This window comes from Mesoplodon bidens, assembly GCF_964165515.1.
Source record: "Mesoplodon bidens genome assembly, chromosome: 15".
NCBI classification, from domain to species: Eukaryota; Metazoa; Chordata; class Mammalia; order Artiodactyla; family Ziphiidae; genus Mesoplodon; species Mesoplodon bidens.
Genome location: NC_138171.1, coordinates 71,316,299 through 71,339,234, shown reverse-complemented (window position 1 = coordinate 71,339,234; position 22,936 = coordinate 71,316,299). Strand labels below are relative to the sequence as shown.

General features: G+C 52.8%; 1 protein-coding gene and 1 long non-coding RNA gene across 7 annotated transcripts in view; both read left to right on the top strand.

Moving 5' to 3' along the window:
• Positions 1-566: 566 nt before the first annotated feature.
• FOXA2 (forkhead box A2) lies at positions 567-4,827 on the top strand. Of its 5 annotated transcripts, none has more exons than XM_081257999.1 (3): positions 567-738; positions 1,754-1,823; positions 2,838-4,827. In XM_081257999.1, exons 2-3 carry the CDS (start codon positions 1,755-1,757, stop codon positions 4,137-4,139), a joined length of 1,371 nt encoding a protein of 456 aa, XP_081114125.1. In that variant the 5' UTR covers positions 567-738; position 1,754; the 3' UTR covers positions 4,140-4,827. The 5 variants fall into 5 exon arrangements, with proteins under 5 accessions (XP_081114125.1, XP_081114127.1, XP_081114126.1 ...); XM_081258000.1 differs by lacking the exon at positions 567-738 and adding an exon at positions 752-1,162; XM_081258001.1 differs by lacking the exon at positions 1,754-1,823.
• Positions 4,828-7,301: 2,474 nt separating this feature from the next.
• The window catches only part of LOC308629769, a 35,663-nt gene continuing 20,028 nt past the window's right edge, over positions 7,302-22,936 (top strand). For both annotated transcript variants that reach the window (XR_014017708.1, XR_014017709.1), the window contains exon 1: positions 7,302-7,479. This is a non-coding gene — a long non-coding RNA (uncharacterized lncRNA). The remainder of the gene's footprint in view (positions 7,480-22,936) is intronic.

The following is a 22,936-nucleotide window of genomic DNA, read 5'->3' as shown; positions in this document are numbered from 1 at the left end:
TCGTTTCTGTCTTCTGCCGCCATTACCCATAACTCTGGACAGGTGGGCCACATACCCACTATTTCCTATTTTATTCTCTCTTTGGGGATGAGGGCGCAGGGCCGCATCCTCAGGGCCCAGCCGGGGGTTAGAACCAAGAAAGGGCGGCCACCTCCAAACACCTGTAGTATTCCGCCTCCCCGCCCCCTCCCCCATCTGGCTCACTGAGGTCTTGGTACCTGGCCCAGGACAGGTGATCATTTGAACTCAGAAGCTGGATCGAAAATAAAAAGGACGAACATGGTTGCTAGGGTTTCTAATTCTTATAAAACAGGAAAGCAGAGAGGACAGAGACATCCCCGCCCACAGCCGGGCGGACTCCATACGCCCCATTATTGATCCCTTAATTCCCCGCTCTCCTCCCGCCTCGTCCCCCACCTCCTGCCCTGTTTGTTTTAGTTACGAAATGTTGTGGGCACCTCAGTTGTGACTGAAAAGTAACCTTGAAACACGCCGTCCTGACTGTCAGAGACAAATAGTCTCCCAACCGTCGCAGCAGCTGGCGGGGCCGCGCGCGCCCTGCGCCCGGCACCCGGACCGTGGGACGGGGCTCCTCCCCTCCAGCCGCCCCGTCGGGCGCTGGAGGCCTGGCTCCCGCTGGGGAGGCGGGACCCGGCGCCCCGCACGCCTCCCGAAGCCGCTCTGGGTCTTAACTGTAACGGGAGGGGCCTCCCAGCAGCCGCAACAGGCGAGTTAAAGGTGTGTACACAGTTTTTCTAAATACGACAGCGCTTTGCAGAGTGGCTCTGCCACCGGTTGGTTGTTTTGACAGGGAATGAGCCCTGAGAACTAAGAAATCCGGGATAAATAATTGCGGCTTTGATAAGGCTCTGCAGAGGCGAGAGCGGGCGCGGAAGCCGGACGCGCCCTCGGACAGGCGCGCCAGGCGCCCGGCTCTATGGGACGGGGACGGGGCCAGAGCCCTGGGCCGCTCCACTGGGTGGCCTCCTCCCGGGTCCCTCCTCCCGTGGGGACTCCCCGCAGACGACAGGGGGCTGGACCCGGGGGCCCACGCGCCCACCCGCCCCGCTCGTCAGTCCGGGCTCCGCGTGCGCGGCGCAGGGCAGCTGCGCGGGCGCCGAGGGCAGGTGCTGGGCGCCGGCCGGGGCTCCCTCTCACCCAGGTGTGAGCTGATTATTCAAATGGGCTGCCCCGGGTCTGGGGATTGGAGGCCCGCGGCCGCACGCCGCGCTATATCACCAGCAGCCCACGTCACTGCGGCACTTGTCCGCTGCGCGGTCCACACCTCCTCCTCCTCCCTTCCCCCCCTCCTCCACCACCTCCACCTCCTCCTCTTCCTCCTCCTCCTCCTCTTCTCCACCCCCCCCACCCGCCCCCGCGCCGCGCGCTTCCCGCCGCCTCCCGGCAGCTCGGCACTGCCAGCCTCGGCCTCCACCCGGCAGCCGGCGAGCGCGGCGGCGGCGGCGGCAGCGGTTGGCCGGCGCTCCGGCAGCGGCGATCGGCTCCGGGCCTCCTCCCACCCTCGGCCCCCTCCTCCCGCGACTCACCCCTCCCGCCCACTTCCAGCCACTGCCTCCGGCCAGCCGAGGGAGAGAGGGAGTGGAGCCGAGAGAGAGGGAGCGCAAGAGGGAGGGAGGGGACGGTGCCTTGGCTGACTTTTTCTAGAAAGGAGGGTGGGGGTGGGGTGGGGGGGTGATTGCCGGTCGTTTGCTGGGGCTGTTAAATTTTAAACTGCCATGCACTCGGCTTCCAGTATGCTGGGAGCGGTGAAGATGGAAGGGCACGAGCCGTCCGACTGGAGCAGCTACTATGCCGAGCCCGAGGTAGGCACTCGCCTTTGCCGGGGGAAGCGGGGTGGCGGCGTCCGCTCTCGGCCCCAACCTCTGGACCGCTTCCCCGGCCGGCCCCCGGCCCCCACCCCAGCCGCTCCGGGAAGCCGCCTTTTCCACCCTCCTTCGACTCAGATGGGTCTCTTTTTTATACGACACACTGTTAGCCTTGAGATAATATTAACTTTGTGATCAAATATTGACTTGCGGCGCCTCCAAATCCTCTTCGTGGCCGAGCCACGCACTATCCTAACAGAGTTGTGTTTGGCAGCGCGCGGCTGGGAGGGGTGGGAGGTCGGCCGGCGAGGGGGTGGGGAGCTGGAGTGGAGAAGGTGGGTAGGAGTCGGGGGCTGAGGTGGAGAAAAACGGTCCAGGACTAGGCGACAAAGAGAAAGAAAGTTTGTGGCTGCAGAGCCCAGCCGCGTGTAGTTCTGTCCGCGGTCCCCTCCCTGTCCCTCCACTCAATGCCTCCGGCTGGCCCCAGACTGCGCGCAGGTACCGCGTTTCGCTTCCCCTGGGGCCCAGAATGGGGTCCCGGGAGGAAGGCTGAATGGCGAGGACCCTGGGATCGTCTCCGCGGGAGGCCGCCGGGCGCCCTGCGCCTTGTCCCACAGGTCGCTGGCCAGGGTCGGAGGTGGCGTCCGGGGCCGCGGCGCCTGCTCGGTATGCTGGCGTGAGAGTCGGGGAGACTCTCCGGGGGGGAGATACATTTGGGATGCCTGGCTTGGGGCGCTCCCCGGGACCTCTGTTTTAGAGTCTGAGCGCGGCGCAGGAGGGCGAGGAGGCGGCCACGGGCGCAGAGCGGCGGCCCCCGCGCCACCTCCCCGAGGGCGATCGCGGCGCGCTCCGGGTGGAACGGACGCGGGGCCGGGGCCGGGCGAGGGCAGGACTCCCCGGAGGCCTCCCTGGAGGCGGAGGCCTGGGCTGGCCCGGTGGGCGGGGGGTCAGTCCGGGCCGCTTCAGCCGCGGTGCTAACGCTGTGCGCCTCCCTCCGGGCTCTGTCCTCAGGGCTACTCCTCGGTGAGCAACATGAACGCCGGCCTGGGGATGAACGGCATGAACACGTACATGAGCATGTCGGCGGCCGCCATGGGCAGCGGCTCGGGCAACATGAGCGCCGGCTCCATGAACATGTCGTCGTACGTGGGCGCGGGCATGAGCCCGTCCCTGGCCGGCATGTCCCCCGGGGCGGGCGCCATGGCCGGCATGGGCGGCTCGGCCGGGTCGGCCGGCGTGGCTGGCATGGGGCCGCACCTGAGCCCGAGCCTGAGCCCGCTCGGGGGGCAGGCGGCCGGGGCCATGGGCGGCCTGGCACCCTACGCGAACATGAACTCCATGAGCCCCATGTACGGGCAGGCGGGCCTGAGCCGCGCGCGCGACCCCAAGACGTACCGGCGCAGCTACACGCACGCCAAGCCGCCCTACTCGTACATTTCGCTCATCACCATGGCCATTCAGCAGAGCCCCAACAAGATGCTGACACTCAGCGAGATCTACCAGTGGATCATGGACCTCTTCCCCTTCTACCGGCAGAACCAGCAGCGCTGGCAGAACTCCATCCGCCACTCGCTGTCCTTCAACGACTGCTTCCTCAAGGTGCCCCGCTCGCCCGACAAGCCCGGCAAGGGCTCCTTCTGGACCCTGCACCCCGACTCGGGCAACATGTTCGAGAATGGCTGCTACCTGCGCCGTCAGAAGCGCTTCAAGTGCGAGAAGCAGCTGGCCCTGAAGGAGGCCGCGGCCGCGGGCGGCGGTAAGAAGGCGGCCGCCGGGGCCCAGGCCTCGCAGGGTCAGCTCGGGGAGGCCGCCGGGCCGGTCTCCGAGACTCCGGCGGGCACCGAATCGCCCCACTCGAGCGCCTCCCCGTGCCAGGAGCACAAGCGAGGAGGCCTCGGGGAGCTGAAGGGGACGCCGGCCGCGGCGTTGAGCCCCGCGGAGCCGGCGCCCTCGCCAGGGCAGCAGCAGCAGGCCGCGGCCCACCTGCTGGGCCCGCCGCATCACCCGGGCCTGCCGCCAGAGGCCCACCTGAAGCCGGAGCACCACTACGCCTTCAACCACCCCTTCTCCATCAACAACCTCATGTCCTCGGAGCAGCAGCACCACCACAGCCATCACCACCACCAGCCCCACAAAATGGACCTCAAGGCCTACGAACAGGTGATGCACTACCCCGGCTACGGGTCCCCCATGCCGGGAAGCCTGGCCATGGGCCCGGTCACGAACAAAGCGGGCCTGGACGCCTCGACCCTGGCCCCAGACACCTCCTACTACCAGGGAGTGTACTCCAGGCCCATTATGAACTCCTCTTAAGAAGACGGCGTGACCTGGCTAGCCTGGACCCAGACGGGAGAGACAGGAAATGGGGTAGAGACTCTGAGAAAGGGGTGCTGGAAAGATGCGAGGGAGAAGGACCCATCACACCCCCGCCCCCGGAACAGAGGTCTCCCCCACCCTCTGCAGCCCTTCCCTCCCTCACATGGGCCACACTGATGTCTATCATGATATATAAGGAAGGAAAGGGAAAAAAAGATAAACAGTCAAAAAAAGAGAAAAAGGAAAGCCTCGGTTTCCACTACTGTGTAGACGCCTGCTTCTTTAAGCACCTGCGAATTCTGACTTTTTGTTGTTGTGGTTTCTCTCCGTTGCTGTTATTGCAGGGAAGTCTTACTTTATTTAAAAAAAACAAAAAAACAACAAAAAACAAAACAAAAAAGAAAAAAACACAAACTTTTGTGAGTGACTCAGTGTAAAACTGTAGTTTTAACAGAAAACAGAGTTGTACTATTGTTTAAAAAAGAGAAAAAATGATGTAAGGGTCTGTTGTAAATGATCAAGAAAAAGAAAAAAAAAAGCATTCCCATTCTTGATACGGTGAAATTCAGGTCTCGAGTCTGATTAATTTATGGTTTCCGTGTGCTTTATTTATGGCTTATAAATGTGTGTTCTGACTACAAGGACCAGAGTTCCACAAATCTATATTAAAGTGTTATTGCCAGTTTTTTGCTTTGAATCCTCAAGATTTTTTTTCCTTTGCCTGATTTAAAAAATAAACAGACCTGGGAATTATTTTAAAATTGAGGGAGGGAGATCCTGGCTGGTTGCAGGTTTTACTTTATTCTGGGGGAGGTAGTTGCTGTTTTATCAACTATTTATTACTAAAATTTTCAGACAAAGTAAATTTGAATGAATTTTACAGTAAACAGACACATACCCATTGCCCAGATCTTACAGTTCTCATTTCACTATACTTGTTATACAGCATATCTGTCCATCTATCCACACCCCCATGGGTCCACTTACCTCATTTCCTAGATGCATTTCAAAGTAAATTTCAGACTTCCTAAACACTTCAGCAAGGACATCGTTAATGGAACTCAACATTGTTCAAGGTTACTTCTTTGAATTTTGGGTTTAACTTTACACACAGTGAAACTCACAGATCCCAGGTGAACCATTCTGGGGATCGTGGGGATGATGCAGGTTTATCTCCAGAGCCTGGAGAAAACCACACATCCTATCTGTATTTTCCAGCTGGGCCATGTGAAGGTGCAATGTTGTTGACATCTCTGGGACCCTGGGGCTGGCTTCTCTGGAAAGAAGCCTGGATTTTCCATGTTTTTTCCTGTATGTCCAATCCTAGGCCTCCCTTCAAGGCAGGGAGCCCCGATTGGACTTGCAAATTCCTGGTGCAGCTCTTTTCATTTTCATCACTGCCTCTCTGCACCCATTCACCCTTCCGTGGAATTGGAACTCCGCCTGGATTGACAGCCTCAGGCCTCTGTCTACACTCCACCCTCCATCCCACCCTCCACCTTCACTTAGATTTTCTGCACAACCTTGGTAGAACTTGCTGCAGCCCAGGAGCAGTGAGGCTTCTGGAACCATGCATTTGAGCATCTGGTCTGGAGAAACAAAAAGACTTTCTCCTAGAAGTGATTTTAAAGGGAACTCAGGGTCCTGATGGAAATCTTTTAACATATGTATATTGGGGGATGAGGCAGAGGTAAGGGGGTGTCCTGCACGGCTGGCCAGGTGCCCCTTGTCAGGGGTGGGATACCAGGGTCTGCAGGTTTTCTCCCTCCCCCCTCCACCCAAACTCCGAGGCCTTGGCCAAGCGGCCTCTTAGCCCGGGTTGGCAACCTAGGATTACAGCACCAAGGAGGTGAGTGGGTATGTTGTGATTCTTCAAGGAAAACCAAGTATAAAGAAAGACTCAGAATAAATTCTTACAAATCGTACTGCGTCTCTCCACAGACAGCCTAGTGGCCCTAAATCCTCGGCCAACCGAAGTGGAAACCTTGGAGGCCAAGCGGGGCCCGGCTTCGCAAAGTGGGCTCCGCTTTGGCTTTGCCCTGGGCATCTGCTGGCAGGCAAGCTGGCCGAGTGAGGGCAGGAGCCATCCAGGGCACAGCTAGCTTGCGGTGGGTGAGAATCTCCACAGAGTCGGAGGCCAAAACTTTCGGACTCAGGTTTCTAAGCTCAGGCTCCCGTGTCCCGGACTAGATCTTTGGGCTTCTCGACCATCTAAACCTGGAGTGTCCCAGCTTCGCCCCAAGCCTGAATACCACCTCTGCGAGAGCCCTCCCCACCTTGCGGGGTCTCTCTGCCCCTCAAACCCTGGCCTTCCCACGCGCCTGAGGGGGGCTGGTCCTCGCCTCCGCCTCCCGCCTCCAAATCCCTTTTTAACATGTCACATTGTCCCGAAGAACACAAGGAAGAGAAGTTGGGGAGGGGGGTGGTGGGAGGGATCCGGAGGTCGCAGCCAGCAATCAGGGCCGTCTCTCCCCCTGGCAAGGACACACACGTCGTGAGCCCAGCCTGAAATGTGTTTCATTATCACATAAAAGGCTCCCGTGGCGAAGGAGCCGAGAGGCAGGGCCGGGGGCCGAGTGCGGGACAATGAAGGCTGAAAGCGTTGCCCTAACCTGCTATGTTTCCTATCGCACTCCCATTGTGCGAGGGTCGTTTTAAACTACTTAGCGCGCCCCCCTCCACTGATCCCGGCCAGATAAGATATAGTTCTGTCCGAATACATAAAAAGGATGTCGGGGAGCCGGCCGCTCCCGAGGCTTTTCTGCGCGTCCTGCGTCTTTCACACCCCCATCCTCCCGCCCCAGCCCCTCCCCCCGCAGGGCCCCCAGCTTACTGGCGCTCAGACCGCCCTCCGCCCGCGTTCCCCAACTCTGCGTGGTAGGGTGCAGCGTTTGTTTTTCCCTCTCTCTCCCTCTTTTCCCCGCGCCATCCGCGCGCGGGTTTAAGCATCCGTGATCTGTGAATAAACAGTCAGTAAACAACCGAAAAAAACATTCTAGATCCGAATTCCAGGAGGGTAAACTTTCCATGCCACGTCACACTTCAGCAAATTTGCACAGATATTATATTGCCTCTCCCTCCTTTATTATTTTTTTTCTTTTTTGCCAGGATCCCATTGTACTTAACTGAATTTTATAACGCTGATCGATATCTTGGTAAAATATTCATTTTTAAACTAGCGGGCAGTGAAATCTTTGCTTTGTGTGCTAAAGTCAACAGTCGCTCGGTTTGAGCTCAAATAAATGCGGGGATGCCTCGGCTCGGAGCAGTCGGCCGCCTCCCTCCGAGCGCTGGACGCTCCGCTGCCGCCGCCGCCCGCCTGCCCGCCGCACCGCAGGTAGGGAGCGCGCCCACTCAGGGGCCGCGCCCGGGTCCCCACCGAGCGTGCGCCCCCCACTCCCGTCCGCGCGCCTCCCCTCCCCCAGCCAGCCCCTGGCCCTTCCCGGGGCTTCGACGCCTGGGAGACAGGGAGTGAGAAGCTAGGTCGCGCAGACCCCGGGGCTGGGGAGGTGGCCTTTCTGCGGGGGATTCTGAGGATGCTTTGCGTGGGAGGATGAGGGGTCGAGGAGCTACACACTCAGACTGAATCTGGGCCCTGAGCACAACTGGAAAGTTTCGTGGGACCCCGAAGCGACGGGAAGCCACCACAGGCCCCTGCAGCCGCTCCGGGCTTCTGATTCGATACGAGGGCCGCCTGTCGCCCTAGGACAGTGGGAAGATGGAGGTGGGGGCCGGCCTTGGCCTCAGAGCCTGGGATGGGGACGGTGGAAGGCGGCGCACTGGTACTGGGAGGCTGCAGAGGGAGGCCCGAGCGTGGACGCGCATGGGTTCCAGTCCCGTCTCGGGGGTTCCAGGAAGCCCCGAGGCCCAGGCGGTGGTGGGGTTCCCGCCGTCCGGGAGCCGAGGAGGGGCAGCGCCTTTCCGAGTGTCCGGGGAACCCTGCGTTCTCGCCGCGAGCGCGCACGGCCGCAGGCAGGTCAGGGAGCCTCCGGGCCACTAGCCCGGTCCAGGAGGGAAAGGCCGAACCCGGCCGCGGGGCCGTTCCTCACCCACTTCCCCCGCGCTGTCCCGGGGCACCGGGTTTGGAGGATCGGACAGACCGATCGCATCTGTCTGCAGTCTGCGGGAAAGCGACGGCTCGGAAAACTAGTGATTCCGAGGCTGCCGGTTGACACCGCAGGACCCTCGGCTGGCGAGGGCAGGGTAGGAAAAGGTGTCTTTCCTCTGGGGTCTACCAGGTGCCCCCCATCAATCTGCATTACCCCTGACGATTTGCTTTCTACGGCTGGGTGTCTGGCTCGTGATAGGCCCACGCCGGCTCGGTCAGTTTGGTATTTCGCCAGGACGTATGTAGGTCGCGCTAGGTCCCGGGTCACCGCAATTGCCTGCCACCCCAACTGGAAAGTTCTTCCAGTCCGCGCCGCAGTCACCCAGATCTCGGACCCAAAAGGGCAGAAATCGGTCCCGGTGATTGGCAGGGTCAGTTTTGTGGACACCTCCATGCGTGGGGACCCTGGGCGCCCGGTCCCCTCCTTCCCCGGCGCCCGGGGCCGCGCGCGCCTTTGTCCACCGCGCCCGAGGCCGACCAGGGAGCGCACCCGCCTCCCTCCAAGGCCGGCTCCGGCTCGCGTGGCTGGTTATCTTCCCTGAACGAGATGGCCCGCCTGCGGGACACACGCGAGGCTAATCGTTTTTTAATAATTAATGCCTCCCCGTTCCGCTGGTAATGCGCGGCCTCGAATCCGTCAATTACTTGTCATTAGACGGTGTCGCCCCACGGCCTTTCCTCGGGCCTTTGATGGCGCCGGGTCACCGCGCCCGGCCCACTCCACGGCCGAATGAAAAGGTGCCCGGCCTTTGAGAGCCGGTGCGGAGTAGCCGCGGCCCTTAATGCAGTGCGAGTTTTGAAAGAAAGACCCTCGCTGAAGAGATGTAATCTTCCAAATGGCCAATTTAAACGCCTGATGTTTATCGCCCGCCTCTCCTGGCTTTATACAGAGAAGCAGGTCTTCAGGGCTTTGGGGGAATTTTAATGTGCGGGTGACGCAGGGAGAAGCGAGAGATACCGCTTAATAGGGTGCGGGGAAGGGGGGTGTTTGCTCAAGAAGGCACCTGGAGGTACCTCGGGGTAACTGGTTTTCTCTGGGGCAGCGCACTGTTCTGAGTATCGGGGGTCTGGAGGTCCTCCCGGCTTGGGGCTGGAGTCGCCGAGACAGAATCTGCTGAATTGCGTAGACCAGAACTATCCGAAGAAAGCAGCAGGGCCAGGGGCCGGGAATCTTCACCCTGTGCCAGGGGGTAGGAAGGAAACGTTCTCTGAGTCCCCCATCCCCACCGTGGACCTAACCTCGCGGGCTAGCATCCACAGACTTACGGGCACCCGGCCCAGCCACAGAGGAGACCCCCCCCTCACACGCACCCCTTCGCGCCACCATCCCCAATGTGCTGTCACCACTGCAGCAGAAGAGCAAGATTTCAGACCCTAAATGTCTCTGCTGGGTCAGCGACATAGTGGACACCAGCCCAGGCCACAGCACCGTGGCAACCCAGGCCGCCCAACAGTTGGTGGCGTGAAATTATAAAAGCAAAAACAAAAATGCAAGAAAAAACTCTCCAAGAGTTTGCTGCTCGATTTAATTATCTGCTGCTCTCTTCTCCCGTCAACTGATATCTGAGGGTCTCAGAGCCTTATATGCCCCTTTTGGAGTGAAAACAATACACTGCATCTACAGCCCCCCTTGACTGCAAAGCCAGCTCATGCTAAGCTTTACAGACGTCCGACTACACGTTTCTTATAGCTTCTAACCCCAGGACTGGTTTTCCTCTGAGAAGAGGAAAAAAGAGAATGTAGGGTGGAGGAAAAGATCATGAGGAATGTGGGAGAAACTATTGTAAAATGGATGGGGAAAGGCCAGCTGGCACAGGCCCGTGTGCCCGGCCACCCATCCCACTCCCCGCCTCGGGGGTGGGGGGGATCCTGGGCTGCTCCTGAGGCTACATCCTTTCTCAGGCAGCCACAATAATTGGGATTTTTTGAGAAATTCCTTTTTGATGAGATGCACCGGATATGGGCAGGATGTTACAGGGACCTCCAGAGACAAGCAAACAAAAATTGCATGGTATAGACGGTGTCCCCAGTGGCGCTCAGCGGGGTCCCCAGCTGCTGGCAGGCTGCTTCTCCCTTAGACAAAACTCCCAGGGAGCGCACTACCCCCAGCCCTCCAGGGGTTGCCTCGGAAGCCTAAATCCTGGGGCATCTTCCCCATTCTGTTCACAGCCTTCCTGCCCACTCTCTCATCCTTTCTCTCCTTTCTTCTTTAAAACAATCGTGTGTGTCCCCCCTTCACCCCCTCCCGCCATTGTACTTGTTGATGACCTAACACGCTCACACCAAAAGCCACACACAGAAAACCAACAACGTGGGTTGGGAGGGGAGACCAATTATGAGTGAGGCTAACAAGCGGGGGAACACCCAAGTTGAGGCCGGCTGTCTCCTGGGAGACTGATGGAGGCTTATTTTACAAGCTGTCATTCCGCCCTGGTCCCTATTGCCAGACTGCAGGTGATTCCTACTCTCCCCTCCCCCAACCCCTGCACCCTTGGGGCTTGTTCCAGATTCTTTGTATATCCTCTGCATAAGGTACAGAGGACGGGGTGGTTGCACAAGCACATCTTCACAACAGTGGCCTTAGTTTTTACATTAGTGGCTGTTCCTCAGAGCTCCAACCTCACTACCAACAAAACATGGACTGGTCAGATGTCCCTGTCATACGTCCCCCCTCTCCGCCAGGTTCCCATGAGAAGTCATTGGCTTACCCTTCACACACACCTCTCTCTCTCTTTCTGAAAAGAAGGTGGGGAATTTTACTGGCAGATAATACAACCGATAGCCGAGACACTGAAAAGAGCCACACAAATGAAGTTGCATTCATTCATGCAAAACTAGAGGTTCTCAGGTCTCATTAGGGCAAGTGCCTGGGGTTGAACTCTCTCAAAGCTAATTGGAGGCACTGATATTCCTGCAATGCCAGGATACCATGCCAGCAAGGCCACATTGATTTAACTTAAACACATCAAATGAACTGAGAGGGAAATTTTCCACATCACAAATGTAGATGCGTGAGGGAAAAATACTGGGGTGTGATGCAGATGAAAGCTTTGGAATCAGAATAGTTTGCCGGTTTTTAGTTCTACTTGCTTAAGTGGCTCCACTTCTGCTCACTTAAATGGTTGGGGACTAGACTTTCTTCCTAGGTAAAGCAGCTTTCCCATGGTTTCACTTTTTTTGAAAAAAAAAAAAGTAAAACACAGGTTTCAAGAATAAGCAGGAACGTTTTTGGACCAAGGTTGGTCACGACCCCAGCAAATCAAAATAAGGTTGCATGCATGTGCATTTTGACTTATTTCATTAGAAATAGGACCTCAATTCATTATTTTTTCTCTCTTCACAAAGTAGATGTATTTATATAATGGATTTTGTTGAACTTTTTGCTCACATAAAGAAAAGCATACGGTTCTTAATTTGAAGACTTGGGTGTTCAAAGTGCATTACTTAAAAATAGAAAACAATCTTAGGAAGTGTTTGGCGGAGAGCGCTTGGGAGGAGCTAAGGCGTGAAGTGGGAGCTGGGGGACTGGGGAGGGCAAATGACGATGAAATGACATTTTCTGTGAAGATCAGGGTGGAATGTCAGCCAGGACAGGACCTGGGTCACAGAGGGCTCTGTATAGGGGCCAGAGGCATCTTTAGCAGAGAAATCAGGAGGCCAGCATGTGTACACTCTGCTCTAAAAGATACAGCCCTCTGCTCGAGCTTCCTGCTTGCCTTACCTTCTAAAACCCAATCTAAGAAATTTAAAATAAACGAGACCAATTCAACTATATACCTTCTAGTCAGTCTGCAATTCGGAGCTACATTAAACTGAGCTGTTTACACACAGAAAGAAGTTGCAACTTCAACAACTCTCTGGCGGAGAACATTTACCCTTTACCCAGAAAAATGAGTCCATTTTGGGGCAAAACTTTTGCCCTTCTTTCTACAATCTTACTGTTTCTCCCACCCCCGCCCCAGCCCCCTCCCACCTCTTTTATTGATCACAACTGTATTCCATCCACCACCACTCAGTGGGGTCCCCTCTGTGCCAGACACCACGCCAGGTGTCTTCATGAACATGACCTCTTTTAAGACCGCCCCCCTCCCCAGTAGCTGTCAGAATTTATGGGCCTGGGCAGAGAGAAGTTAGAGAAAAAGCTTCAATTTCAGAGCTCAGCGTTGAATTCAAATCTTTCACCTCTGTGTTCTTTCAACTTTTCCTGGTTTCATATGGTCTGGGCACAGACCTCTCTGATTCCAATGCAGTAGGGAGCCTGCCTTCGCCAGAACCCCCAAGTTTTCAAAGTGAGTTGCTGATGGTAAGCGGAGGGGACCGCAGTGTTAGAAGAAGGCTAGAAAGAAACAAAAAGGTCTCAAGAAGAACAGGCTTGGGCATTTCTTGGAAGGATGGCAGAGACCCTGCCCACTGTCCTAGAAGAGGTCAGGGTGGGTTATGTCTGGGGACAGGCTGGCTTCTCTTTTTCCCTCTTGGAGTTAGAATTCCCACGCAACCATGGTCCCAAAGCCAGCCAGAGGATCAGTCAGGCCTGGACCATGACTTCTCCCCATTCAAGCTTCCAGGACCAGCTGGCTAAGGCTGGAAGGGAGGAGAGCGGCAGAGAAGCGGCAGCTAGATGGCTCTTGCATTGTGATTAGAAAGAGAAAATGCCAGAGAGGAGGAAAATGTCAGGGGCAGAAACAATAGCCTGACATATGGGCTTAAAATAACCCACGTCCGAGGTGCCGCCTGTCAGCTTTACTCCTTACGGGGGGTTTTGGATCAGGGGCCAGGAATTCCTGAGAGCCTCTCGCCTCTGACCTCCCCCCTAACCCACACCTGGTGGCCCGACAGCCCAGGTGACAGCACAGCTGGAGCGCACACACCGGTCACAGCTGGGCCCCTGCACGCCCCTCTCTTCAACACAGCTGCAAGAGCACCAAGGCCCCCGTCCCCACAGCCGCCTCCCCCACGCACATACAGATGCAGATCGGGATAAACACCTGCCTCCAGGTTGGGCCCTGAAAGGGATGCCGGCCCAGGTGGACGGGCCTGCTTCCATCACAGAGGGTGGCTGGGACCCGGCACTCAGTAGGCCTGCAATCTGGGGGAAGGGCACCACCCCAGCCGAACTGCACACGGGCACAGGGGTGTGCCAGGGAAGGATGGTTCACGCCTGCTTATGCCACATGGAAGTCTCCTTTTCTTTTTGACTTACTGCAATTTAAGTTCCCTGGACTGTCTGTTTTTAGAGGGGTGGGGATTTCCTGCAGACTGAACCCCTCCCCTTTTGGGATTTCAGGGGAGGCTCTGGACAACTGGGTCCTAAGGCCAGCTCTGCACACAATGCTGTCTCAGGCATGGGGGAGCAACTCTTGGAAGTGAATGGAGTTCTGGATTAAACCAGACTCCCCACTCCAAACTGATAATGGAGACGTTAGACTGAGGTGGGGAGAAAGACACAGTTACCACAGTCAGACTAGGTGCGGAGCCTTCTAGAGACCGTAAGAGGTGGGGGGGAGAATGCGATCTTGGGACCTGTCTGGGGGCGAGCTGGGGACAGGAACCCGATCTGCATCTTATCCTCTCTCCACTTTAATTGCCACTCCCCTCCAACCAGCAGATTTGCCAATTAAAGGCCAATCTCTCTTGATTTCTTTGCTTTCGGAGGACATTTCGATTCACCCAGGCAGACAATTAAATCTCCTTGTCGCCTCTCCCTTCCCAGAGCCCAGAACACGATGCCTCCGTATCTCTTGCCAGCATCCAGCAGTGGGAAGGAGTTGATCTCAGGTGCTAACCTGCAGTTATCAGGATGCCAGACTCATTTAGGGGGCTCAGCTCTGGAACCCGAGGCCATCCCTTCATTGATCCTGGAAAGTGCTGTTTAGATTTTACCCTTGCTCAGTAAACAACTAAAAGTAACTGTGGGATTTCTCCCTTGTATTTAGCAGAATCTCTCTCTCTCTCTCTCTCTCTCTCTCTCTCTCTCTCTCACACACACACACACACACACACACACACACACACACACACACACACCTCCCCTCCCTCAGGCTCCGATTAGTCATGAAGGGACAGTGACCACAGTCGTTTCATAGCATCCTCAGCTGACCCCCCCGCCAGCAGCTGTGTCTTCTGGGGGTGCTACTCTTTCCTCTGAGCACTAACATCTCTCCCAAAGGACATGGCCTCCCAAGTTCCTAAGTCTGTAGGGAAAGTTTCCTACTGGGACTTGGGCCCCCTGTTCTGCTAGCCCCCACCTGCTGAGACACACTCCAGGGACCTCCCTGGCCCATTCCTCCCTCCCTCCCCTCCCCCACCCGAGGCCTGCCAAGCCCTCTCTATCTTTGGTCAGCCAGTGGCCTCTTGGACCCAGCTGAGCACAGTTGGGGGTTGGGAGAGCAATCGCTGTCTGCATCGCCTGAGCACTGCTTCTAGATCGGCTGCCACAGTCTTGGACACAGACCTCTTTGGGATAAAAGCGAAAGAAACTGGCAAACTTACTCTGATGATCAGTGCTTTTAGGTTCTTAACAAGAGCCCCATTTACTCCTCCATTAGAATAGAGCAAGAGAAAGAGGTTCCTATTGTCCGAAGTTTGCCACCCTCTGAGTAGACCTGTGTTTTAGTCGAGTCCCTGGCATGAGCTCTTCTCCAGGAGGAGGTTTGCTCCGCTGTCACCTGTGGACATCACATTCTGCCACCTATTTGTGTAAGATAAACAGAAAGGCATAATTGCCAGTCATCCACAGTAAGAAAGATTAGGACAAGTCCTAAACAATGATCCTTTTAAATTCAATAATTGCAAAAAAAATTAAAAGTCAAATGATAAAGGTCAGTTTTCCTGAAGGTGTTCGGTGCAGTCAGCCTGCTACGATGGTGTTTTCAAAAAATTAAGGAACCTGCTTTTTCAAAATTGGTACTGCTTCAAAAGAAATTCCTTTCTTGTTTGCTTAAACCCCTTTCGTACGATAAAAAAATATTTTGCAAATGAGATCGGCTCAATACCGTTTTCCCAAATCAGCCAGCCTCAAGCAAAAAGGTTTTTGAAAGGCTCACCCATGTAATTTCTGCATCTATTCTTTCCAAAATGCCAAAACTCTAATATCTTTTAATTTCTAAAAGTCACTAACATTGTCCGTGAGCTCTCCAATTAAAAAAAAATCCTACAAAATGAGAGAAACATTCAAATCTGTAAATTTTTAGGATTTAAAAAAGAAATAGCTTTCACGGTATTGAGTGTTTCACAGTAATGGACATTAAGCAGATATATATATATATATATATATATATATATATTCTTTAAATGAGGTATCGTTCCTGAGAGTGCTATTTTATTATATGAGCACCTCTGGACAGGCCAATTAAGTATGTCATTTCTTTGCTCCTTACCTCTTGTAGCACAATTTTGTGAAGGAATATAAAATGCATTTGGGGTTTTGATAGATTTATTATGTGCCAATCTATCTGTATATTTGATGAGGTTCAACTATCTCTTTGCGAGATGTAGCATCCTGGCTCCAGGGTTAGGGACAGTGGCATTTTGTTAAATATCAGCTTTGATATGACTAAAGCTAATTACCCAATTTCACTTCGTATTTTTCTCTAAATTTTTTTTTTATAAAATAGCTCAAGGGTGCTAATGAAACTTCTCCCTACAAAGCCTACCGCTTTTCTCAATGTTTGTCTTTCTAGCGATGAAATTTACACTGAAAGCATTTCTGGGGGAAGTGAGTATATTGATCATTTTTGGATTGCTTAAAACTACTAATAAAATATTTTTCAATTTTCTGGGTAAAACTAGAATAGATTCTATGTAGAATAGGAATTTGTTTGCTTTGCCTCCTTCCTTTGGGTCATGTTTGTGGGGGTCCCCCCACCCGTGCGGAGCAGTTCAGCTATTTTTAATAGGCCACCCTTCTGGCACCCAGGTGAAACCGCGCTACGTTTAGGAAAATAATTCAGGAGAAACCCGCAGACATTACTGGGACGGGGTGTAACCTCCCCTGGCACTCTAAGGCAAGCGACATTCTGTTTGGTGCAGGGGGCGAAAAACACGACCTAACAGTGTTTACCTGTGTATTCAGCCATGAAATTGAATATTATAGAAGTTGAAAAAATGCAAATTAAATTAAAACCACGGAAAATTGTCTTTGGAATTACAGCGGCCCGGAGCCCCCAAGTGTTTGCTTAAAATTGAAGCGTTTCGAAAATGAAAAGCCTCTAAATTGCCCCCCTCTGCTCCCCCGCTCCCCCCAGGAAGGAAACGTACTCCTTAGTTCTACTTTTAATTCTACTACAAAGATACTGAGGCGGCTTAGATACCCATCATCTGCCCGAGGCAGCAATCACGCAGTAATATGACTTTTTCTTAAAAATGAAGTATCTCGCTTTACCTAAGCTTTACTAACGTCAGGCCCGCTTCAGAAACCGAGCGGCCCCAAGGTCTTCATTCTGAAAGGAGCCCCCAGCCGCTGGACCGGCTTCTTCTCCCCGCGAGGGTCCGGGACCCTCTGCCAAGGCCCCGCCGCCAGCCCCTGCCCGGGTCCGCGCCTCCTGAGGCGTGTGTCGGGCCGCGGTGTCACCAGATCCGGAGCCTGGCCTCCCCGCGCGGCCGAGCGCCGGCGGCGGTGATGCGCGCAGCGCCGAGAAGATGCGCGCACCCCGCCCTGAGCTCACTTGGCCAACACAGGACTTGGCAGGGTCTTGGTGGAGGAGCCCGAAAAAGGGAAGCGCCAAATGGATATTATTTCTAAATAATAATAATAATAATAATAATAATAAGCAACAGGCAGACGGGCGGTCATTCTTGCCTTTTCCAAGTCCTACAGCGCAGGGGACCGACCCCAGGCGGCCCACCCAACGGACGGGCTAACCCCACCCGTAGGCGCCCGGCGCCGCAGGCTTTACTCCTCCCCGCCCAACCAGCTCTCTCCAGCCTCGGGGAGACGCAGGAAGTACAGCCGGGGCCCCGCAGGTGCCGAGGGCGCCGCGATGGGCGGGAGACCTCCGGGAGCGCGGCGGCGGCGGCGGGAAGCGCGGGTGGAGCGGCCCAGCGCTCGGCGCGACACGCGGGCGGTCAAGGGTGGGAGCGGGTCCCGGGCAGCCACGCCCACTGGCCTGAACTGGGACTTTGGGGGTCGTAGGGGACGTGAGTGGCGAGGATGTGCTGGCGCGGCCCGGGAACAGCTTTCCTCTCCGTCGGTGACCTCTGAGGATGCGCTGCCTCTGCTTCTACGCTATCCACCCGACCCCAGCCCGGGAGCCTGGTGCCAAGCCCCGTCGAGGGCCGTGTGGCTTTCTCTCCCCTGGGGAGGGAGGAGAGTTGGTGGACCCCGCGACGCTCGGTCCTCCCTCCTGGCCTCCTCCTCACACCTCACAGATTGAGGGGCAGCTCCTGTTCCAGAAACGCAGTAACTCCCGTGCAGACCACCCCCCAGCCGGGGCGGGGTGGGGAGCCGCCGACGCCGATTCTCACGTGAAACCTTCCCCTATATTTCCTTTCCAGGGAACCCCTGGATCAAGACCCGCTCAACGACGGCTGAGAAAACAGACCCGTGTCCCCCCGGAACTCTTAACCCGTCCTTAAGTTGTGGTCGTCTCTTGGAGACTCGGGACCCTATTTCCAAGGACAGTTGTGGGGGACAGGCTTATGTTTGTTATTTTCAAAACCAAGCGGAGGAAACAGCAGCCAATTAAAATGACATATTTTTATTTGCCTCGCACGTTGTCAGTGATTTGCCCCCGGGGATCCACAATTTTCCCAAGCCTGTTAACGGGTGACGATGAATGAGTGTCTCGTGTAATTTAATTTTCCTGTCACACTAAATAGAGCTACATTGTAAACCTTAGATCTACTCTTACTGATAGGATCGCCTTGTTTTTCCATTTGCACCATAAAGACCCCCAAAAGGGACACTGTATTGTGACCTCTACTCTTGAATTATTCAAGAACTTAATGACATTTTCCATTTTAAAAAGGGAACTAATTGCCATTGATGTAAAGCATGTGACCTTCTCTGGGTGCCCAGTATGAGAATGTAACCATCTGTATGCGGACCCCGGAGCTGTGGAACTGCAGGACGCTGGCAAAAATAGGAGAGAGATGTGAACACAAATGAACTCCAAATGGACACTGGAATCAAGCATATTGTTTAATTTCACCCCAAGCCATGACATATAGTTCCACAAAGTCCTTTAACCTGACCTAAAATCTGTATAAAAAATCCTATCAACTCAGGCCTGTTTTTTGGGGGTGTGACATGACTTTTTAGCTAGGACAGGAACATTGAAAATTGTGAAATCCAGTATCCCTTCATTAATGTGAAATTACTTTGTGTGATATCAAGCAAAATGCGTAATAATCTACACCCGTCCCTTTTAAATTATTATTATTATTATTGCTTTTCATCATGTATTACTACTTTCTTACTCAAAAGAAAAAAGAAACTCACAACTGTAAAGAAATTGCACCGTAGTATTTGCTCTTTGAATCAGTCTCGAGTTTCCAGGAAAGCCGCATTGAAATTCTTCAGTATCAGAATTCTCACTCTTCAAATTACTTGAAAATGGAGGCTTATCTTTCTTCAAAATAAAAAGAGTTCTGGTGTATTCCCTACTGGTCTTTCACTCTTTTCCCGGCCCCTAGAGGAAAGCAAAATGAGAAAAAATGCACTTCTACCAATGTTCTTTGACTTCATAAATTCACAGATCAGTGTACGAAGATGATCTGGTGCTTTTCCTGATTTATCGGAGGAAGTCCACTGCTAGCATTAACCATTTTAAAAGTCTGAGTGAACTGGGAAGTAAAACACTTTCCCATGCTGGGCTTCAGCTATTTCTTTTGAACTTTTAAGTGATGCTTGAGACAAGGAACTGTCATTTTTGCATCGAGTGGGCAGTTCCTTTAAAAATGACACTGAATAAACACACCCCGGCTTCACTGAGACTAAACATCCTCTGTGTTAGGCTGCAAATCCACATCTTTCTCTTTTAGAATCTCTGGAAAAGAATATAAAGTGCATTTGAATATCCAACTTGGTTCTAATGGAGCCCACGTTATGTCAACAAACTGGACAGAATCACTGCTGGGGCAGCCGGGAGAGTCAGAACAGAATACCCGGCCCTCCATCTGTGCAGGGGGAGTAAGTGCTGCTTCGAAGGCGTTTGTCATAAAGCTGTTGTCGCCCAAATCATGTAATGGAGCTACTGTTTTCCTATTTCTTTAAAAGAAACCTGTTTTCCTCAGTGGTGTCATGCCCTCTTTGTGTACAACATGGCAGAAAAAATTGAATAAGGATACATATCTCTTATTGTCAGATAATAAGGACATACTTAAGAAATACATTTGAAAACATTTTCAAGTCAAGAAAAGTTGGAACACGTATGGCATGAGTGGCGATCCATCTTCTTGCATGGTTCCTGTGATAAAGGCAACACTTTCCGTGTCAAATGTTAATTTAATCATAGATATTTTTCATTTGGTTCTCCACACTGAGAAACGTTTTGAACAACTTGATGTAGACTATGAGACACAGAAGAAATGATATGTGTCTCTCTAACATTGTGTAGTGTTAGAATCCAGTAATTTTTCCATGGTGACACATTGGCACTCAAAATGAAAGTTTCACCTTTCAAACTGTCACCATGGATAAGTTACAGTTATTTTTCTTTTCCTTTTAAAAAGCAACTCTCTTGCTCTAGGACCACTTGAAGTACATTTTAAGTGCCGTGGAAAGTTTGTGGCATCTTTAGGGCTGGCAGAGCCCTCTCTTGGCCTCATTCCTGGGTCTCACCGTCTTCTGAATGGATTTCTGTGTTGATAATTCAGAGAGCCAGGAGAAGGGGTTTTATCTTTACTGCGGTAGAGTGGAAGGTGCTAGAGCAGTGTGCAAGAGATTCTGATTTAGGGCCATGTTTCATCCAGTTCCATTGCCAGCTCCTGCCGTCCTCCAGAAAAAAAAAAAAAAGAAAGGAAGGAAGGAAGGAAGGGAGGAAGGAAGGGGAGAAAAGAGAAGAGAAAAACAAAAAACAACGTTGAAAAAATTCTCATTTGGCCTTTCTGAAAGGGTAAGTACCTCACCCACAGGGCAGGATGACACTGTAGTTCTTCATCTGGAAAATGGGTTCCTTATTTCTCTCTCAAGCCTGGTATGAAGGGAAGCACTGGGGCTTTGCAGTTGTGTCTCTTGGTTTTGGTGGCGATCAAGACAGCTTTGCACTTTGGTTATGTGTAAAGATGTTGTACACTCACTGGAAGGGAAGAATGAGGCAGTTACTGAGAGGGAAAGTGAGTTAGCTTAGGGTACCTGGCAGTTAACTATGATCAGGCCAGCTTGTGCTTATTCCTATATAATATAATGTCTTCAGTTTCCCAGGTTCCAGCGGGGGTTGAGCAGCAACTGGGGGGCGGGGGCTTGTCCTCATCTGTTAATTGACTCCCAACCAGAAAGACCAAGAGGGGCATGTGTTCACCCTCAGCCTAAATTGGGTTACATCTTTCATCTCCTTTACATATTTTAACTGCTGATATATATATATATATATATATATATATATATATTAATGTCAGAGCTAGCAACAGTTGACACCAACTTTCCATCTGGTTCTGTTTATCTGAATGTGTACACCTTCATACATTTACTGGACTTCTGACTCTCCGTTTTTCTTCCCTGGGAACTGACATCAAGACAGGACATCTCTGACATGATTACTAAGAATACCTTTGGAAAAACTCAGTTTCTTCTGTTTAGCAAATTCTTATTTTATAAACAGGGACTGCAGCCTGACTCTGGGTCAGGACCTTGCCTATGGATGGAGACGGTTATGGAGGATCAGTAAATGTGTCTGTGGATATAGAAACACCTTGTTCTGGCATGTTCTCTTTCTTCAGGGAGCTCGGGGGTACAAAATTCCTACAGGATTTTCCACCTGGTGGGTGAAGCTCGTGTGCTACCTACCATACTGGGTTCTCCAGGACGTGGGTTAGGTGTTTGGATCATGGAGTAATTAAACCTTGGACAAAATATGCCTTGAGTTCATGGAGGCTGAATGCTCTAGGCATAAAAGACATCAATTTTGTAATGAAAATATAGGGACTTTTCAAAGTGTGCTGTCAGGATGTAGTTCAATTTTCAAACGAAATTCTAACGACTGCCTAACTCTCTTTGACTGCATTCTTACTTTTTCTCTAGCTTTGCTTATTCACAGATACTGGAACAAAAAGATGGGATGAAGGGGGGATGCTTGTTTTCCTAAGAGGCGCACGTGACTGAAAGCACACAAGCTTCTCCCCATACTGAACTTTGACCATCACAGGAGTGTCCCTAAAAGTCTATAACTCTGCTTTCAGACTGCTCCTGGGGGATTTCCCCATAGTTTTCCATGAGTGTCTGAGGAATGAGGTGGGTGCTGGGCATGAATATGAGCTCTCAGCACAAGGGAAGAGGGTGCATGAAAATCGCGATTTGCAGACTTGAAACAAACCATCCAGCCAACAACCACCAAAACTAGTCAACACAAAGATATTAAACCATAAAAGAGTTGATTTGTCCTGCTGTACAAATTAAAGTTGCCCAAGTAGACATTTAACCTCCCCTGAAGTTACTAAATCTTCTAATGCATGAGTAATGACGAGCAGGCACGTTTTCTGTCCTTGGCCTAAGACATCATTACTTTTCAGTGACTGGAAAAAGTCCATAAACTCAGAGTGATTGTTTGGGGCAAAAGGTGGTCCAGGACCCATCCCTCGTGGGCTTTTTTTTGCTGGCCAATAAGGCATGGGCAATTAGTCCCTGCCTCACAGAAGGGACAAGAGTAGCCAGCCTGGAAGCAGGCCCAATAAGCCCCCCGGGAAGGTGCACATTCCCCAAGGGGTTCAGAACCCAATGGGCACACCCGTGGATGCCTCTGCCGTCTGCCCAGCATGGCACACACACACAGTGCTGACGGGGACGCATCCCCAAAGAAAGGGAGTGGCCAGGACCTGGGCGTGGCCTGTGTGGACAGAGCTGTACTGTCCTTAGTATCGTTTCTAGGTACTGGGGTGAAGAAGGGCACCCAAAAAAGGGATGGAACTCAACTTGTTTAAAGGAGAAAAGTCACCTCCAAGGGGCGCAGGACGCCTCTCCTTTTTTGAAGACTGAGGGTCCCTCACAGCTGGCCCTTTGCTGCAGGGGGGGTTTCTAACATAATGTGATTTTTCAGTGTGCTTTGTCTCCGTGGAGAGGCTTCAGAAGGCCCTTGAAGTCCTCAGCCTTAAATCCATGTTAATAGGGCAAGTGTCTTTTTTTTTTTTTTTGGTGGTGGGGAGGTTTGGCTGGGAGAAGCGTTGACCCAGACTGCGCTCTGGGTAGACCCGATATCGTCGGCAGGGCACTTATTAACCAGTGTTCATTTGCAGGATCAATGTTTCCAGCAAAGGAGTCCACACTCCAGATACACAACTATGTCTCGTTTTTTTCCCTTGACACACCATTTATTTTATAAATACATCTGCTGGAGAAGAAAAGGCTGTCCGAAGGACTGTGTCTTTTATCTCCGGGATATGCAAAGCACATTTATTTTCAGCTTTTATCTCCGGAATTGTATGTTGATCCCATACATATAGATTGATTTTGTTCAGGTAGATAATGAAAAGTCAAGTGGAAAATTACACAATGGCACTCACGATCCTGGTCTTATATCGGTATATAAATTGGTTT

Bases quoted from the DNA above. Each gene is read 5' to 3' on its own strand.
- FOXA2 (XM_081257998.1), top strand. From the start codon at position 1,737: ATGCACTCGGCTTCCAGTATGCTGGGAGCGGTGAAGATGGAAGGGCAC. The intron at 1,824-2,837 runs GTAGGCACTCGC...CTCTGTCCTCAG, and splicing joins GCTACTATGCCGAGCCCGAG to GGCTACTCCTCGGTGAGCAA.